Source organism: Tupaia chinensis, unplaced genomic scaffold (assembly GCF_000334495.1).
Source record: "Tupaia chinensis unplaced genomic scaffold, TupChi_1.0 Scaffold000521_1, whole genome shotgun sequence".
Classification (NCBI taxonomy): domain Eukaryota; kingdom Metazoa; phylum Chordata; class Mammalia; order Scandentia; family Tupaiidae; genus Tupaia; species Tupaia belangeri.
In genome coordinates, this window is record NW_006160034.1 from 256282 (window position 1) to 276349 (window position 20068).

Sequence of the window (20068 nt, forward strand, 5' to 3'; positions counted from 1 at the left end):
TATAGCAAAAAAAACAGGAGGTAAACGGTGTAGACTGTGCTACTAAAAATGAATCCTCTACTAACGTTTTCTTAGCCATGCCATGAAATCATTTTAAACCAAGTCATATACAAATAGAAATCACGTGCTTTTAAAATCATAAATCGCACGGTAAAGGATAATCTAAGTGTTAAAAAATATATCAGGGACATGGATAATGTTATGCTTAAACCTCAATTAATTTTTAGTATTTCTAGTCATGATAAACCCACTTGGTAGACCTGCCTTCTGGTGAATTCCATGCTATGAAAATATGCTACAGGAGATCTTCAGAGAGTGAGTAAAAAGAGAAACCTTTGATTCTGGGGCTTTTGTAATCCAGACAAGAATTTCATTCTTACAATGGGGGATTAAAAAGTCAATAAAACCCTACCACAGAACTTTTATGCTGCTTTTAAACCAAGCATCTGAATTTAATTGCAAAGTGTTTACATACATTTCTTTGAAAACAAAATCTCAGGTCGTATAGATCTTCTGTAATACACTAGGGACAAACCTTCTCCACATCTGTATATCTGTTTCTATTGAAAACAAGAGGTCCGTGAGCAGACGCTGGTGCATGGGAGACCACTTGAACTCGGGAATACGAAACATGGCGGGTCTGGAATCTCTCCTTTGTCCACCAGCTGAGTCTGGTGCTGTTCCTTGCCCCGGCTGCTCCTGTTGCCTTGGCATCTAATACAGAACATTTTAAAAGGAGTACGATCAGATCAACTTCAAAACACGGGCATTAGTAAAGTACATAATTCAGTAGTTCTTAAGCTATTCGCCTAACAAATACTCTCATTTTAAGACACTAAAAACCCGGGGCCAGCAGGTGGTGTGGTGGTTAACGCGCTGAACTCTCACATGGCCAACCACAGTTCAAATCCCAGACCTGGTGCCTTGAAAATCACACCAGGTGCATGTGTGTGCATGCCCAAAATTCCACGAGGAGAGGGGATGGTGACACGGCCATCCCCGCAAGGGGTGATTTCTCACTTTCCTTATCACCATCTCTCTCTGTCACTGTCCAGCAAGACAAGTGCATTATAGAAAAAAACTTTAAAAATAAAATAAAATTAGAGAAACTATCCAAGCAATAACATCAATATTTTAGTACATGTAATGGGACCAGCAGATGGCATAATGGTTACATCACTGGACACCCACAGAGTAGACCATGTTTCGAGTCCCAAACCCAGCAGGTTAAAACTCATGCCGGGCACATGTTCGTGCATGCCCAAAATCCCAAGAGGAGAGAATGAACAAAAAGGGATTCCACGGTGGCCATCGCCCAGGGGGGGTGATGACTCGCTTTCTGTTTCTCCGTCTCTCTCTGGCAAGCGTATGCACCCTATAGCAAAAACCTCTCTTATAAAAAAAAAGAAAAAAAAAAAAAAAAAAGCTACTGCAATTTAACAGTAAGGAGCCATGTGTTGTCGCTCTGTAACATGTTATAAAAGAATCAGAGGAATCAAGCTGCTCTTAGTTTTGAATCTTAGCATAAAAGAAAGGTAGTATTTATAACCCAAGCAGCATCTGGATTATAAACTGGCTAGAATGAAGAACAAAACAAACAAACAAAAGAAATCATGAAGAACAAACAAACCAATTTTTAAAAATAAATAAAAAAGGAAGGGAGGAGAAAGGCTAGAACTGACTGACGTGAAAAAGCACAACCTGCAATTACCCCTCGTCGGATGAGTCACTCTGAGCTGCTGGTAGAGGAGAAAGCTGTGCCTTCCAGGGCTCACAAAGGCCCCTCTCTTTTACAGACCTCACGGTTCAATTTTAAACCACAAACTTTCTGATTAAAATTAGACGCTGGCAGGTAGGTGGTCTTAGATTTTATGGGAAAATTAATGTGCTAAGATGGGGTTAGGCAAACAAAGGGAAAAAAAATGTAAGTATGTCCAGTATTTTCTTTTTAAACTAAAATGAGGCCAACCCTAGAACTTGAAAGTGGTTAACTTTTGATGACGCTGGGATAGAAAACAGTAATAATAACTGCCCTTTAATAAATTGATACTAACTGCTAGAGGCTGGGCTAAGAATGTGAAATACAATCTTTCTACCCATTGCATTTAAGTCATTGCAAATGGGATAGGCGCTAAATCCAAAATAATTAAAGCGTCAGTCTATACAGCTGCTCTCTGTAACTCTGCACAAACACGCTTCAGGCAGATGACACACACAATCACCTCGGGCCCTTGTCGGGGAGGCTGAGGCGCTTCCACACTCGTGCTGGCCTTCAGCTCTAGCCTCTCGGTATCTGTAGCAACACTGGAAACATCCAACTTGGCAATTCTGGGCTCAGAAAGAGCAGCCGCCTCCCCGACGTGTCCATGACCATTGCTGGGTAACCTGCTTTCTCTGGTGCCTTTCTTCCCTCCCTCCGGCATCTGACCGATGTCTGACTGCACAGTTGGGGAGACAGCAGTTTCTGGTGAGGTAGCTGAGGACCCGGATGCGGTGGCAGCCAGGGTGCCAGAGTCTTTAGAAGCTTGTGCGTCAGGGCCAGCTTGCTGTCCTGTCTGAGCGTGTTCCTCGTGACATACCGCTCTGTGGTCAGCACTGACGATGTCCAGTCTTTCGCTGGCTTCGGAGACGGCTGGAGACAAGCCATTATCTCGGAGCTCTGCGGGTGGACTGGCCTCCTCCGGAGGGCTACCTCCTACCTTCACTTCCACATAGTCATCCTCGTCCTCGTCTTCCGCTAGAGACCTGTCCAGGAATTCCGGCATCTCGGAAGCATCCTCCTCGGAAGGAGAACTGAGGGTGGCAGTCACTTCACTGATGGTCGCTGTGTCCTTCTCGCCTTTTTTTAAAGAATTAGACAAGACGGTCACTGCTTCTATTGGGTCAGAAGTGACTTCTGAGTCGCCCGCGTTTGTCAGTGTCTCTTCTAAAGGGACTTCATCGGGTACCGCCTGACACTCCGGCTCGGTTTCCCCTCCGTGAGCTGTATCGTGGGTCTGCGGTCCGGGGTTAGATGTAGATTCGACTGAACCCGTTACCTCCGTGCCGGGGGTTTCATCCTTCTGTCCGGGGCAATGAGGGTGGGCGGGAGAATCCTGCGTATCTGAAGGCCGGGACCCTTCTGAAACGGTAACGTCCCTGCTAATGCCGGAGACTGCTCCAACTGGACTTGAAGAGCACGGCCCTATGTCTTCATCGAGTTTTCCCTGCTGTTCCCGAAATATGCTGGCAAGGTTTGCTTTGTGTATTTCAAAAGTGACCTAGAGGAAAAATGTACCGTCAGTTAAAGTGTGCATAGAAAATGAACAAAGACTACAAAATGAAGCAATAATTTTTCAAAAACATAGTTTATATAATAAAACTCAGTATTTCTGTAATACCCTTATTTTGGTAAAATGATATGTAAAATAAAAGTCAATCACAGATGAGACCAGCAGATGGCGTTAACGGTTATAGCACTGGATTGTGTATGTGTGCGTGCCCAAGATCCCGAGAGGAGAATGAAGAAGACGGGATTGCGGTGTGGCCATTCCCTCTGGAGGGTGATTTCTCACTTTCTGTCTCTCTGTCTCCCTCTGTGTCTCAGGTAAGCACATGCACCCTATAACAAAATCTCTCAAAAATAAATAAATAAATAAATAAGAAAAGAAAAAGAAAAAAGCCAATCACAGAACTCTAAACATCTGAGAAAAACTATAGCAAATTTTTAACAAAGAGTATGGCATGGAACCACAAAAAGAAAACAGCTATTTAGGCTATTTTCCAAGCTGTAAAAGAAAGGAATACGCTCTTCTACTGGTCTCCTGTATCAGAATCTAAGTATGGGGACCAGCAGTTAGCGTAATGGCTATGTCGCTGGACTCCCATGTAGTCGACTGCCGTTCGCGTCCCGGACCCGGTGGCTTAAAACTCACGCCAGGCACGTGTGCGTGCATGCCCAAGATCCCGAGAGGAGAATGGAGGAGAAGGGATTATGGCGTGGCCATCCCCCCTGGGGGTTGATTTCTCGCTTCCTGTCTCTCTGTCTCTCTCTGTCTGTCTGGCGAGCGCAAGCGCCCTATAGCAAAAACCTCTCCAAAAAAAAAAAAAGAATCTAAGTATGAACCACTGGGAAGTGCTTTATAAACTGGAAAACATACAGTTTCAACTGCAATGAAACCATTTACTCTGGGACTTATGCTCAGGAGAGGTAAAGAATATCATTTAGTTACATTCACTGCTCGATCAGTATCTGTTAAGTTACAAACCTTTTCCTTACTAAGCTAAAGAAAAAAATATATTAAGCAATTGGGGGAAAAAATGTGTGTGTGTGTGTGTGTGTGTGTGTGTGTGTACAAAAAACCTTTCCCCAAAAGTCAACCATAATGTTCCAAGTTTGGGCCGGTGCGAATGGTCTGAAATTTCCAGCTAATCCATCGACAGATCCCCTCAGCCCCCGGCCATGTGAGTGACTTCTCAGTACTCAGCACTGTCACTCTCCCACTCTCGTGCTTAGCCTTTTACCTACGTAACAGAAAAAGCTGAACAGTGGACACCTTTTTTTTACCTCTTCAAGGATTGCTACTGTATAGCACCTTTATGTGATTTCCAGCGGCGTTTCTGTGGAATATTGCCTTCTACACCCTCCCCCAAAAATGGCAGGAAAAGCATGGCCCATGCAGAAAGTATAAACGTGATTCTATTAGGTTGTTGGGGAAGTCATGATGCGTTTTTCTATGCGCAAATGTGCCATGACTTTCCTGAAGACCCAATGGTTTATTATTGCGAAAGTCGTTCCCGTAACGGAGTTCCAATAACCTACGTCGCTGGGACACAGAGACAAGATAAACAGGGTGTGGGCTGCAGCACAGCTTCGGCTTCTCGGGATTTACAGCAGTCCTCCCTTATCTCCGACACTTTCCAAGGCTCCAGTAGACGCCTTTAACCAGTGATCCCCAACCTTCCCAGCACCAGGGACCGGCCTCATCCCTCCAGACACTGGGGGAAGGGAAGTGTGCCCTGGGATGACCCAAGCACACGGCCTCTACCACACACATTTCCGTCATGGCCACGTTTCACATACGGGAAGCGATCCATGCTGCCATGAGACCCCAGCACCACCAGTGACTGCGCAGGGTCGGAGCTGGGCAGAGATGCCAGCGAGGGGAGTGGCTGCCAACACAGATGAAGACTTGCTCACTCACCTGCCGTGCACCCCCACTGCACGGCCCAGACACCAGCAGGCTACAGACGGGCAGAGGTCTGCAGCCCGGGGTGGTGGGGACTGCTGCCTTAAACCACAGATGGCGCTTAACCCTACTGTACTACATTTGTTTTTCCTACACATACACACTTAGGGTAAAGTTAAATTTATAAATCAGGTATGCTAAGTTATCAACAATAACTAACGGTAAAATAGAACAGTACAGCAATATGCCAGCATCACCGCTCTCATGCTTTAAGGCCATCGTTAAGCAAACACAGGTGACTGCACTGTCGAACCACCGTGAGAGATGCTCTGTGACAGAGCCGGCGACTAAGCCACTAAGGGTGGGCAGTGCCTACAGAGAGGACAAAAGGACAGTCCATGTCCACGGTGGGACAGAACAAGACGGTGCGAGATCACATCACGCTACTCAGAAAAGCATGCGGTTTAAAACTTCCAAGTTTTACTTCTGGAATGGCCCACTTTCATATTTTGGATGGCAGGTGACCACAGGGAACTGAAACCTTAGAAGACAAAGTCGTGGGTAAGAGGGGCGCTGCTGTATACGGTCACCTCGGGGAAGTCTGCAGGCAAGACCATCGGGACGTGCTGAGAATCAGAGGCTGAGAGGACTTCGGCAGCTCTCGGCTGCGGGAATAGGTCTGGAAGAGGAGGCTGTGTTTTTCAATTCTGAGATCAACGTGCTGGACACGTGCTCAACCAGCTGCTCCAGCCTCGGTGAGCTGTGACTTGCGTCTGCCCCACGGCTGCCAGCCTGGGATCCCCCTTCTCCAGTGTGGGGGAGTCCCTCCATCTCTCCCCTGCATCTGCGTCCTATTTCTTATTTGCCAGGTATTCCTCTTTCATTCTCTCCTCTGTCAGGGAGGAGGAGAGAATATCCTCAGTGCCTTCTTTAAAAAGGATGTTTAGGGACCAGCAGTTAGCGTAATGGCTATGTCGCTGAACTCTCATGTAGCCAACTGCTGTTTGAGTCCTGGACCCGGTGGCTTAAACTCACACCAGGTGTGTGTCCGTGCGTGCCCAAGATCCCGAGAGGAGAATGGAGGAGAAGGGATTGTGACGCGGCCATCCCCCCTGGGGGGTGATTTCTCGCTTTCTGTCTCTCTGTCTGTCTTTCTGGTGAGCGCATGTGCCCAACAGCAAAAACCTCTCCAAAAAAAGAAAAGAAAGAAAACTAGGTGGATATTGGGACCAGCAGTGAGCATAATGGCTATGTTGCTGAACTCCCATGTAGTCGACTGCAGTTCATGTAGCAGACCCGGTGACTTAAACTCACACCAGGCACGTGTGTGTACGTGCCCAAGATCCCGAGAGGAGAATGGAGGAGAAGGGATTGTGACGCGGCCATCCCCCCTGGGGGGTGATTTCTCGCTTTCTGTCTCTCTGTCTCTCACTGTCTTTTTGGCAAGTGCACGCACCCTATTGCAAAAATAAGAAAAAAGAAAGAAAGAAAGGAAGGAAGGAAGGAAGGAAGGAAGGAAGGAAGGAAGGAAGGAAAGAAAGAGGCTGTGTAGAAGTTTTACAGACCTTGAATATCTGAAAACATATTTACTTGATGGATTACCAGATTGAGTATAAAATCATACACTGGAAACACTACGTTAGGTCATCGGGAAAGTCGTGAGGCCTTTTTCTATGCTTTGCTATGCAAAACCGTGTCACGACTGCAAAACCGTGTCACGACTCTGCGGACAAGCCCATACCTTCAGGATTTCAAATGCCTTTACCATTCTGAAGTTGGCTGTTTTTTCTTTAAATTTCTCTTTAATTTACCCTAAGAGTCTAGAAGTTAAACGGCAATTGAACAATTACCGCTGCTGTTTTTGATGCTGTTTTCTTCATGGTATTTGTGACTTTAAAACTGATAATCCTCAATTCATTACCAGATATTGTCCTAAATTACCCGGCTAAAAGACTAGTCATTAATCTTCACACTCATTTGATGGTTAATCTATAGCAATTTGTAATGTTTGGAAAGCGCTTCCATCAACTACTAGTTAAAGACACTTAGGAGCTAGTAACTACAGCACTGCTTTTGCCATCACTTTCAACATAATTGGCATTCAAATTTATTAACTAGAGAGAAAGAGAATGTAACACATCAGAATATTCTTTTTAATCCATGTATTTAAAATGTCTAACCTATAAAATCGTAGACTTTTTAAAGGCTAGGCAACGTTTACGGACCGAGCTTGTTTTTAAGCAAACACATCTTTTTCAGTTGTTTTCCCATAGAAATACTAGCTAGGCATGATATGCTAACCTCTAATTCTTCTGTTACCAACCTTTTGCACAGCTAATAAAATATGTATATAAAAACAGAATCTTCTCATATGACGTATCAAAGAGGGTAGGTCAAAATGATTCCCCCCACACACACAAGACCTTTTAGAGAGATTGATGCTAATCTTGCAGAAACAATGGTATAAGGTAACGATATAAAAGTAAGGTCAAATTATAAATATCCAGGGACCAGCAGGTAGCGTAATGGCTATGTTGCTGGACTCCCATGTAGCTGACCGCGGTTTGAGTCCCAGACCCGGTGGCTTAAACTCCCGCTGGGCACACGTGCGTGTGTGCCCAAGATCCCGAGAGGAGAAAGGAGGAGAAGGGATTGCGGCGTGGCCATCCCCCCTGAGGGTGATTTCTCACTTTCTATCTCTCTGTCTCTGTCTTTCTGGCAAGGACACGTGCCCTATAGCAAAAACCTCTCAAAAAAAATAACAACAAATATTCACTCATCTATTCTATGCAAAGTTTCATGGTTATGAATTTAGATAATCTGGTTCAAATCTAAGTGCTGCCCAGTAGAGCATGACAAGAAAGATATTGAGTTTGAGGCCTACACTATTGCAAGAAAACGACCTGAGAATTCATTATGAAAACGACATTACAAGTTCAATAGCAAAGGGAAACAATCGCATAGGAAAACAAGTGATCTGTACAATAAACACTATATATCCGCGTAATGAACTTCAAAAACAAAATGGGAGCAGGTATATCCATATGGCTCAGCAGCATAAAAGACTTCCTCCACCAGTTCTTACTGCAGAAATCCTGCCAATGATCAGGAAACCAGCTATTAATAGCTTATGTACTCTGCTAGGGTATTTTGTTGCATATACTTTTTAAATTTTATTTTTTATTTTTTGGAGAGTTTTTTTCTATAGGGCGCGTGTGCTCGCCAAAAAGAGACAGACAGACAGAGAGACAGAAAGCAAGAAGTTATCCTCCCCCCGGGGGGGATGACCACACCACAATCCCTTCTCCTCCATTCTCGTCTCTGGATCTTGGGCACGCACGCACACGCGCCTGGTGTGAGCTTAAGTCACCAGGTCTGCGACTCAGACCACAGTCAACTATGTGGGAGTCCAGCGACATAGCCATTACGTCAACTGCTGGTCCCTCGTTATCATTGTTACTATTTTTTTATTTGACCAGAGAGAGACACAGAGAGAATCTGAGAAAGCAAGTTGCCAGATCAGGTACTTGAACCACAGCCCGCCATGTCCAGCACCTTAGCCACCACACCACCTGCTGGGGCTCTGGCCCCCAGAATAGTTTTAACTTTATTTACTTCTTAATTTGAGCAGAGAGGAACAGAGTGAGAAAGAGAGAGAAAGAGGGAAAATGAGAAAGCAAGCTGCAAGGTCCAGGACTCAAACTGTGGTAGGCCATGTGGGAGTCCAGAGCCCTTAACCACCACTCTATAGGGCTCCTAGGCTCGCCAGAGACAGAAAGCAAGAAATCACCCCCTAAGGGGGATGGCCATGCTGCAATCCCTTCTCCGCCATTCTCCTCTCAGGATTCTGGGCACGCAGGCACATGCACCCAGTCTGAGTTTCAAACCACCCAGCTCAATAGATTTTTAACATGTCACTTCCACTAATTGTTCCAAATAAAGTTTTGGAGAATGCCATGATATAAAAGGAAAAAAAAATATTTATACAGTCATTCCATCTTAGAATTTTAAGTGGTCTGATGGCATTCTGATGTTATATCCAAGTTAAGAGTTTTGCTCTTACCTTTATTTCTCCATAATATACCTAATAATATGAAGACACTGAAATTCATGTAAGAAGTATATCACTAAATTGTGAAATAACAAAAATACCATTGTTTAAGAAAATAATTATAAGTATATGCATATTTATGTATAGAAGAGAAGGCCAGGGACCAGCAGATGGTGTAATGGCTACATCACCAGACTCCTATGCAATCAACTTGCAGTCAAATGCAGTTCGAGCCCAGGACTCAGCAGCTTAAAACTCACGCCGGGTGCATGTGCATGTGTGCCCAAGATTGTGAGAGAAGACTGGATGGCAGTGTGTTCATCCCCCACCCCCACCCCCACCCCCGGGGGGCTATTTCTTGCTTTCTGTCTTTCTCGGTTTCTCTCAGGCAAGCGCCTGTGTGCTATAGCAAAAATCTCCAAAAAAAAAAAAAAAAAAAAAGAAAAAGAACAGAAGATTGGAAGGTCTTGCACCAAAATGTTAATACTAAATTATACATTACCGGTGAGTTTTGGTTTTTTAGTCTATGTGTTGGCCCTGGATTCCAAATTTCCTGCAATGAACATCTCTTTTTTTTAATTTTTAAAAAGAATGCTATTTGATCAACAATTTTAAATCCAGGAAAACTTTAGCAATCACACAAAGTATAAAATGTTGCCCATCCATGAAATATGGTTTCAGTAACTTCCAAAATTTCCTAACAACAGGTAACTTCTAATCTTATGAAGCTAACATACACACACACATACACACACACACACACACACACACACGCACACACACTTATGTATACCAGTTTATATATTACAATTTTGAAAAAAAACTTTTAGGAAACCATTTAGAGAATCACAAAATAAAAAATACTGATTTCTATGAGCTTTTTTGCCTATAAACAGTACTTTCTGATTTAAAGGGACTGAAATTTTACATAAACCATTTCCTGATATTGTTAACAAAAAGTAAAATCTTTAGATTGTCCAAATAATCCAAGATAATTAAGCACGTTACCCAAACCCATGGTGGGAGAGGATCTACTTCAAATTATATTTCCAAACCAAGTGTGACGAACCTTTACTACTTCATTATTTTAAGCTACAGATGCTTCATTCCACGATAATGTACTACGGGTGCTGACGAAACATACTCCTTGCCAGGCACGGTGGCACATGCTGGTATTCCCAGCTACTCAGGCAGCCACAGCAGAAAGACAGTGAGTTTGAGGCCAGCCTGACCAGCACAGCGAGAGTCAGTCTCTAAAAAGAAAAAGAAAAGAAAAAAAAAAAAAAAAAGAATATCTGGGGACCGAACCGACAGATGGTGTGGTGACTAGGATGCTAGACTTCCACAAGGCTGACCACAGTTCAAGTCCTGGGTCTGGCAATTTGCTTTCTCACTTTCCTTCTATCTCTCTGGTCAAATTTTAAAATAATAATAGTAAATAGTATCTAAAGGTTTTAGTTTTATTCGTTTAGAAAAAGCGTGGAGACAATTCTCATGATTCGGAATGGCTTCCCGTGACCTAATTTAAAATGGGAAGAGTAGACGCATGTTAGCATACCAGGTGAAAACAATATTCTATTGAAGTACTCAACAGTATGCTCGATTTGAAGCAAAAGAATAAAAAAAGAAAACCCAGACAGCAAATGAGACAATGAAATTACAAAGGTTGCTGGGTGCACACTTGAAACTTGGAGGCCAGCATTCCGAAGCGGTGCGGTTACACTACAGGCCCCATTACTGCTTACAAAACCCAGCGCGTGCTGAAGGAGAGGCGTGCAGTGACAAACAGCTTCCCTGCTACGAAGGTGGCAGGAAATCTATCACACCGGACAATAAAATTGCAATTGAGTTTCTTTGGCTTTTTATAGCAGCTGCATGTATCTCGATGAAACTCTGCAAAAGCTATCCAATTCTGCAACAGTAGTTCTTTACGCCTCAGATCTTTCTGGAAACCCACATTACAAATTTGTGCTATTAAGATTCAAAATGATTACAAAAAGCAAAAAGTAAGCATCAGACAAAAGTGTTTAGAAAGCTTTAGAATGGCTACTTTTAGAGAAAGAAAATGTGGTTTCCGTAATTCCATCACAACACTTAACAGGCCCCAAAATGTTCACCAACTTACTGAAGATTTCAGCTCTATCCGAAACTTGATTATTGTTTGAAGAACTAAAGCCCCAAAATTATTTATTTTATTTTAGAAATAAATGATAAGAGTTAAAATTCAAAAGAATTCACATAGCATTGTTCACATATCTAACTTTGTATATCTTATGAAAAAGAAAAGGCCTTTAAGTCAATGAAGAAAATTCATACAAAGGACTAAAACTAAAAGACCTGCATAAAACACTAAATGAAAAGTGAAAACTATAATGACCAGCTAATAACTTTCCATTTTTCTTTTCCTCTCAAACTAAACAAAACTGTATGGGACCAGCAGTTAGCGTAATGGCTATGTCGCTGAACTCCCATGTAGTCGACCACAGTTTGAACCTTGGGCCAGTGGCGTTTTTAAACTCACGCCGAGAGAGTGTGCGTGCATGCCCAAGATCCCAAGAGGAGAATAGAGGAGAAGGGATTGTGGCATGGCCATCCCCCTAGGGGGGTGATTTCTCTCACTTTCAGTCTCTCTGTCTCTGTCTCTCTGGTGAGCACACATGTCCTATAGCAAAAAATTCTCAAAAAAAAAAAAAAAAAAACTTGTATGTGTATGCAGGCATGCACGTGTGAGCACAGCAAACTTAAAACCTACTCTGGATTTGCTAAATATAAATTGAATTTAAAAAAAATACTGACTTTGAAGTCAGTAGGTGGCGTGGTGGTTAAGGGACTGGACCCCCACAGAGCAGACAGCAGGTTAAGTCCTGGACTGAGCAGCTTGAAAAGTCAGACCGAGATCAAGTACGTAAATGTCAAAAATCCCAGGAGGAAAATGGAGGATAAGGGATGGTGGCGCGGTCCCCTCTGGGGGTAATTTCTCACTTTCCCTCTCTCTGGCAAGCACACAAGTCTGATAGCAAAAAATCTTAAAAAGGAAAAAAAAAAAACTGATTTTATGTACCACGTAAGAATGTCAGTTTGTTCAGATCCTTTAACTTCCTCTGTACCCGTAACATATGCTCTCAGAAAGAAAAAAGATTTTTCTTTATAAGTGGTTTTTTTTTTTTTTTTTTGAGAGGTTTCTGTATAGGGCTCTTGCGCTCGCCAGAAAGACAGAGAAAGACAGAGAGACAAAAAGTAAGAAATCACCCCCCAGGCGGGATGACCACGCCGCAATCCCTTCTCCTCCATTCTCCTCTCGGGATCTTGGGCACACACACACATGTGCCCGGCGTGAGTTTAAGCCACAGGGTCCGGGACTCGAACCACGGCCGACTACATGGGAGTCCAGCGACGTAGCCATTACACTAACTGCTGATCCCAACTTTTTCATTTTTTTGAGAGATTTTTGCTACATGGCACATGAGCTCACCTAAGAGACAGAGAGAGACCTAGAGAACAAAAGAGAGAAGTCACTCCCAGGGGGATGCTCTGCTACCATCACTTCTCCTCCATCCTCGTTTAGAGATTTGGGGCATACACGCACATGTGCCTGGCGTGAATTTTAAGCCAGCAGGTCTGGGACTCACACCACAGTCAATATCATGAGGAGTCCAGCACCTAAACCATTACACCACCTGCTGGCCCCTACAAATAATAATTTTTAAAAGATGTATTAAGGGGTAATACCTAATTAATTTAGAATCTCCATATCCATGATGTTTTCCAACGAGTGCATTTTATTATAGCATCAGCTGTGTGTGAAGGTTGAAGGGGGAGATTTATATCAATTGGCAAAAATAATTCCCTATACACTCAGAGGAGCATACAAAATTTAGAACAGTAAGAACTTATTTTAAAACACAGACTTTGGGGCCAGCAGGTAGCATGGTGGTTACGGTGCTGGATTCCCACATGGCAGACCATAGTTCAAGTCCCAGATGTGGCAGCTTAAACATCACACAAAGCACATGGGCAAGTGTGCCCAAAATCCCGAGAGGAGAATGGAGAAGAAGGGATTGCAGTGTGGCCACACTCCCCCACAGGGGATGTGATTTCTTACTCTCACCATCTCTGCCTCTTTCTGCCTCTCTCTGGTGGGCACAGGTGCCCTATAACAAAAGCAAACATACCAATGTAAACAGATTTGGGGGCCATTTGGTGGCCTAGTGGTTAAGTCAGTTAGATCGAACACAGAGTCAACCACTCCGTTTGAGTCCCAGACCCGTAGCTTGAAAAATCCAGCAGACCAGTGTGCACAGGTTCCCAAAATCCTCAAAGGAGGGGAAGACAGAGCAGCAGGGATTGCAGCATGACCGCTCCATGTGGGGGGGAGGGAGAAAGCACCCTTACCCTCTTTCTCTCTCTCCCTCCAGCGAGTGCACGCACACTTTCACAAAACGTTCAACAGAAATACAGATTTCCGGGAACCTCTCCACAAACCTAAAACCCTTGCATGGAACCCAGAAAACTGTCATAAAATGCACATCCCAAGGCTCCCTGATGAGATGCTCCCCAAGTCACAACGGGAGGGACTGTGGCCTGGTGCTTTCATGGACAGCTACTCAGCGATTTCATAACTCAAGGATAAGAGAAGCCTCACTAGGGCACACACCGAACGTCCCCAAGTAAAGATGGTAGTTCTCTTCCTTCTGCACCAGATCTCAGATGTGTGACTGCCAGCACTCGGCACTGAGCACTGGGTACAGGCCCACGGCTGACGGGGACTTCTCTCTGCTGGGCACTCACAATGTAACAGCCAAGTAAGACACAGAGAGGAGCTGACTTCTCAGTAAACAGAGTCGTACAACATCACACATGACCAGATGCCAGGCCACCTTCAGGACAGTCCACGTGACTGCCCTTCTTGTTTTTATTTTATTTATTTTTTTTGAGAGGTTTTTGCTATAGGGCACGTACGCTCGCCAGACAGACAGAGAGACAGAAAGTGAGAAATCACCCCCCAGCGGGGATGATCACCCCGCAATCCCTTCCCCATTCTGCTCTCGGGATCTTGGGCACACACGCACATGCGCCCAGCATGAGTTTAAGCCACCGGGTCTGGGACTCGAACCGTGGTCAACTACATGGGAGTCCAGTGCATAGCCATTTCGCCAACTGCTGGTTCCGTAACTGCCCTTCTTATAGACCACCGGCCCCTGAAGAACACTGAACAATTCACCACACTTTTCCCACAGGGACACACCCCCTGTCTCCTCTCAGCGATCCGACACACCCCCCTCCATGGCCGAGTCTCATCTACGCTGTAAGATGGCCGTCAATGACGACATCTTGTTTCATAAGCATCTCAGATGCCCTGGGGAAGAAGCTGGTGCCCCTTCCACTGTGGACATCTTTTTATTCAGGTACTAGGTTGTCAGGAAAATCGTGACATATTTGTTGTCTATACAAAAATGCACCATGGCTTCCCCAACAGCCCGGTCTCATCTCCCGTTTAGGAAGCAACTTCGTTCAGGATGAGGTCTGCTCCCAGTGCACCTTTCACAGCAAATATATGGAAGATGGTCAAACAGAAGAGGCAGACAGCAAGCCACGCAGAAGACAGACGTGGCCGGCCTCAGGGGTTACAGTGGAAGACGGCTGGGGACAAAGCAGCCCCGGCTTCTGCCTGATGTCAGGGCAGGTCTTTCCCCAACCGAGCAGCGCTCAGCCGAGAGCACAGAGTCGGCTTCCTGTGGGACTCACAGGCACTTTTTAAATGAAGAACAGAAAACACCAGACTGCACCAAGAAGAACTGAAGCATAGTACGGGAAAATACTGCCCCGTGGAACCGCTGCTTGCGGGGCGTGTCTCTGTGCATGCGTGCATGTGCATCTACGTGTGTGGACATACGAACCCAGTCAGAATACACTTTGTCGGTGGGTTACAGTTAGAAGACGTGTGAAAATCACAACTTCACCGAAGCATTTGCCTTTGAGCACCTGCGTTCATCCCAGCAGAGAAAAGTGAATGAACTAACAAATAAGAGTCCTGGGGCCCGAGTGTCCATATGATGCACATAGTTACATATAATTACTATTAAATGAGGATTCAAGCCGGGACTGTCCTGTCTCTAGAGTCCATGTTCGTTAATTACACAAATCAGTCGGTAACTAGATAAAAATGTTCAGTCGTAAACACATACGCGTTCGAGAGCTCGGGATCACCTATGTTATCACGTAGGCCAACGCGCCATTGTTTTGTAGACAGGAAATTCAAAAGGACTAAGCTATTGATCAAAGATACCCTATGATTTTCTATGGCACAGGGTTCAAAAGAAGTCCTGAGGTCAGGGCCAGACAACAGAGCAGCAATAAGACATGATGCTGTGAGGAAATACCACACACGAAGGTTCACGGTTCAAGTCTGGAGATGGCCCTGAGTGAGCCAGGCCCACTCCAGCTTTGCTCCTGCGCTGGCTGAAGGCTGAGAGTGAACAGCAGCGTCAGGGCCTTCCTGGAAGTGCTGCTCCCCACCCCATCTCCTTACTGTCTCTCTCACTCAAGGAAGAAAAAAATATTTAAAATAAAAATAAAAAGTACTGAGCCACCCATTGGCATGGTAGTTAAGGTGGCTGGATCCCAGATGGCCAACCAAGTGGTTCAAGGCCTGGACCTAGCAGCTTGAGAAACACACCAGGCACGTGTGCACGCATGCCCAAAATCCCAGGAGAATGGAGGAGACGGGACTGTGCTGTGGGTATCATCATTATCTCTCTCCCCTTCTCGCTCTCTGCACAACACATATAACCTCTAGGGAAATTTTAAAAAAAAAAGTACTGAGGCTCCCAAAGGAATTCGTTTATGTACCTTAACTCTATTATTATGTATCATGGTCACAGCTAAAAAAAAAAAAAAAATTACAAATATTAATTCTTTTTTTTTTTTTTTTTACGAAAGAGATTCTTGATATGGGGAGCATGTGCTCGCCCAGAGAGACAGAGACAGAGAGACAGAAAGTGAGAAATCACGCCCGGGGGGAACATGGCCACCCTGCAATCACTTCTCCTCCATTCTCCTATTGAGATTTTGAGCACGCAGGCTCAAGTGCCCAGCATGAGCTTTCAGCTGCTAGGTCCAAGATCTGAACCATGGTCGACTACACGGGAGTCTATTAACGTAACCGTCATGCCATCTGCTAGTCCCTATTAATTCACTTTAAAGTAGCAATAAACCCGTTAAATGTTAATATACGTAACACATTTTTAAATTATACTTTTCAAAAGAAAAAATAATACTTAGGATGAAAGTCTTATTTCACATTTTTTGCAAATCTCTTCAAAGCCTGATTTCTATAGAAGATAGCTGTGTTCTACTGCTTTCATAATAAATCTGCCGTGTTACATTGTTTTAGCTCAAGTATATAAAGAAAATCCACCCTCGTAGAGCCTCACAGAGCCTAAGAAAAAGTCTCCTGGCCCCCAAGATCTCTTTAGTCTTCCCTGATGCCCCCGTTCTAAAGGCCACATTCCTCTAGCCATCCTTCCCGAGGACTTGACAAACCAAGGCTAACTGACACACACTCTTTAGAAAATTTTAGAAACCTACTTCATACTTGGCACTTCCCCCAGGTATTGCTGAATTCTATTGCTAATATGAGGGGACTTCAAAAGTCTGAGTTCATTTTTTTGCAAAACAAAAGAATTTTTTTGACTATGCATAGTTTCTTCATAATCTATGAACTTTACCATGAAGTTTTTTAAGAGGATTTTGCCTTCGGGCACGTGCACTTTGCGGGGTGGGGGACAGAAACAGTGGCAGGAAAAGTGAGGAATCACCCCACAGGGTCTTCCTGGAAGTGTTGCTCCCCACCCCATCTCCTTACTCCCTGTCTCTCTCACTCAAGGAAGAAAAAATATTTAAAATAAAAATAAAAAGTACCGAGCCACCCATTGGCACGGTAGTTAAGGAATAGCCATGCTGCGATCCCTTCTCCATTCTCCCAGGACCTTGGGCATGCACACAAACATGCCCAGCGTGATTTTCAAGCCACCAGGTTGGGGACTCAAACCACAACTGGCCATGTGGGAGTTCAGTGACATAACTGCTACACCTCTCCTGGCCCCTCCCTGAACTTTTTGAAGACCCCTCTTATATTAAAATATGAGGCCAAATTTAAAACTTTTTTTTTTCAGGATCCTTTTGAAAAAGGGAAGAATAGCATTCGCAGGAAGCCAGTCCGAGCTGCAGTCCACGACAGCAGAAACCCGACGGCTGGGCATCAGCGCCCACTAGAGGCCATGCGAGGGCAGCAGGCAGCTCCTATGAAGGGGCAGATGGTGCCTGCTTCAGACTCCGGGGCCGTGGAGTGACGGTAGACAACGTTCGAGTTTACCCTCGCGTGTGTGAGCACATCCGTTTGTACAATATGTAAGGAACGGGAGTGGCCATGTTCCAATACAATTTTTCTTACAGAAGCCGGTCAGGCCACATTTAGACTTTGGCCATGGTTTGCTGAACTACGGTTAGACTACACAGAGCAGCCTTGAAAATAGAAAGACTAGGAAGCCTTTTCTTCCTTCCTTCCTTCCTTCCTTCCTTCCATCCTTCCTTCCTTCCTTTCGTCTTTAATAAGATCTTTTTCTTATTTACCACCAGATTTTACTTGAATATGAATTTCCAGGGTGGTCCCTCCAACCTAATATATCCTGGAAAAACATATACTAGTACTATACCTTCTTCTCTTTGAGGGAAAAGGGGGCAGGATGAGTAATTCTTAGGTACTTTCAAATAACTAACATCAAATCAACCACTTAAAAGCACATAATTTAAAAAAATGGAAATATTTGGGCAAAATATTCCCAAAAAGAAACTTTGTCAATAAAACATTTCAAGATATACCAAATCCTTATCCTTTGTTCTTCATTCCTTATAGTTAATGTATAATTATACAGTTACATAATTACATGAAATTCCTTCTGAGCAGGAAAAGCGTTCTTAAACGAAGTTAAAAAAAAAAAAAAAAGCACAGATCATAAATGAAACTAATAAATTTTACTATATTAATTATTTGATATGTAAAATTTCCTCTGAAGGCTCGTAAAACCCCAACAATAAACAGGTAAGCCACAAGTTGTCAGAGATATTTATAAACAGTTTAAGTAGCAAAGGATTAAAACCGAGAATAAATAGGAAACTCCTAAATAACAACAAAAAGCACAGAGGGGACGGTTATGGTGTGATAGCGTTTATAGCTCACCAAACTGGCAAATGTTTACGGCTGTGGTGATACCAAGTGAGCTGACATGTCCCAGACCAGGAGAACCCCGCGTGGCTGGCAGGAGAGGAAACAGACACCGTCCTTTGGAACAGAACTCGCCTCATCTTGAAAAGCTCAACACGTGCACCTGACCAGTCTCTAGGAAGGTCTACCGAGAAGCTACTGCCCGTGGACAGAAGGTGGACAAAGATGCTCGTAACTGGCGAATGGGTGAAAGCCAATGCATGGGAAACGATGCAACTGAGAAAAGGAACACAACTGTGTGAGTCAGCCTGGATGAATCTCGAACAATAATAAGTCAAACCAGCAATTTTCCAAAAATACATTTAGTAAGATATAGCATGTGCACCTAGTGTGAACAAGAAAAGACCATTTTTTATTGGTTAAAGAAAGTATAGTAAATGTAATAAAAGTATAGAGAAGATGCAGAAACGACAGCAGCAAATTCAGGTCCTGGGGACTGCGGGTTAGGGTGAAGGACAGAGGGGTTAGGGAGGGAGACCTGGTCTCATAAATAGTGGTAAATGTAGTATTCTTAATATTCTCGTCTATATTTAGCATATTTCACAGAGATTTTTTTAAAAAGCTGTATATGAAAAACTTACACTGTATTGAATTTTTAAAAATAAATTAGACTAGTAGATTTTTTTCCGAACTAATTTCTAAGTGGCTAGAACAGGAGCAAAGAGCCCAAATCAGCCAGGGCTGCTCTGTTTACCCAACCACCTCTCACGACACAGAACCGCTCATCTTTGAATCTAGCGCGCCACCTTGTGTTCAAAAGCTTCCAGCGACTGTAAAATTCAGAGACCTGTGTCGGTGAGCATGGCTTTCCTGAATACAGCAGCAGTTCCTTTCCGCTGTGGCATGAAGTTTGACCTTAGTAAGAGCATGAAAACCTCATGGGGAAAAAAAAAGTAGTTTAATTCTGAAAAAAACATCCATTGTATTTCATTTTACTAATTCCCTTTTCTAAATGTTCATTTCGCTGTACTTTCAGAACATAACTTGCCTCTTCTACTGGATGGTAAGTATATGAAGTTTTCCAGTGAATACCAATCAGACTCACAGATATTGACAACGCCAAAACAGGCTTCGGAAGAGAAACGTACCTTTGAATGCGTGATGGATAAGGTGTCCACCCACACACGCCAGCCGCCCCATTCGTACTTGACTGCGTGGTAAAGTAGGATTCTGAATATCGCATACACCATTTCTGTTATCTTTTGCTCGTCTGAATTCTTGGGACTGAAATAGCAGAGAGAAAGCATCCACTCTTGCCACACAGAGCACTGGAGCAAGCTCCTAAAAATGATAAGAGTCCTCGATTATTGAAAAAAATAAAAGTCAGCTGAAAGAATTCTAAAAAGTCAAGGTTTGGGATCAGCAGTTAGCGTACTGGCTATGTCGCTGGACTCCCACGTAGTTGACCGCAGTTCGCATCCCGGACCTGGTGGCTTAAACTCAAGCCGGGCACGTGTGCGTGCGTGCCCAAGATCCCAAGAGGAGAATGGAGGAGAAGGGATTGTGGCGTGGCCATCCCCCCTGGGGGTGATTTCTCACTTTCTGTCTCTCTGTCTCTCTCTGTCT

At 44.1% G+C, this 20068-nt stretch overlaps 1 protein-coding gene across 1 annotated transcript in view; it reads right to left on the reverse strand.

The window, feature by feature from the left end:
• The window catches only part of LOC102501723 (lipopolysaccharide-responsive and beige-like anchor protein), a gene marked incomplete at its 3' end in the record, with an annotated part of 350771 nt that overhangs the window by 180756 nt on the left and 149947 nt on the right, over positions 1-20068 (reverse strand). The window contains 3 exon segments of the mRNA XM_027775072.1: positions 536-714; positions 2223-3260; positions 19591-19783. Coding sequence (XP_027630873.1) covers positions 536-714; positions 2223-3260; positions 19591-19783 — 1410 coding nt within the window.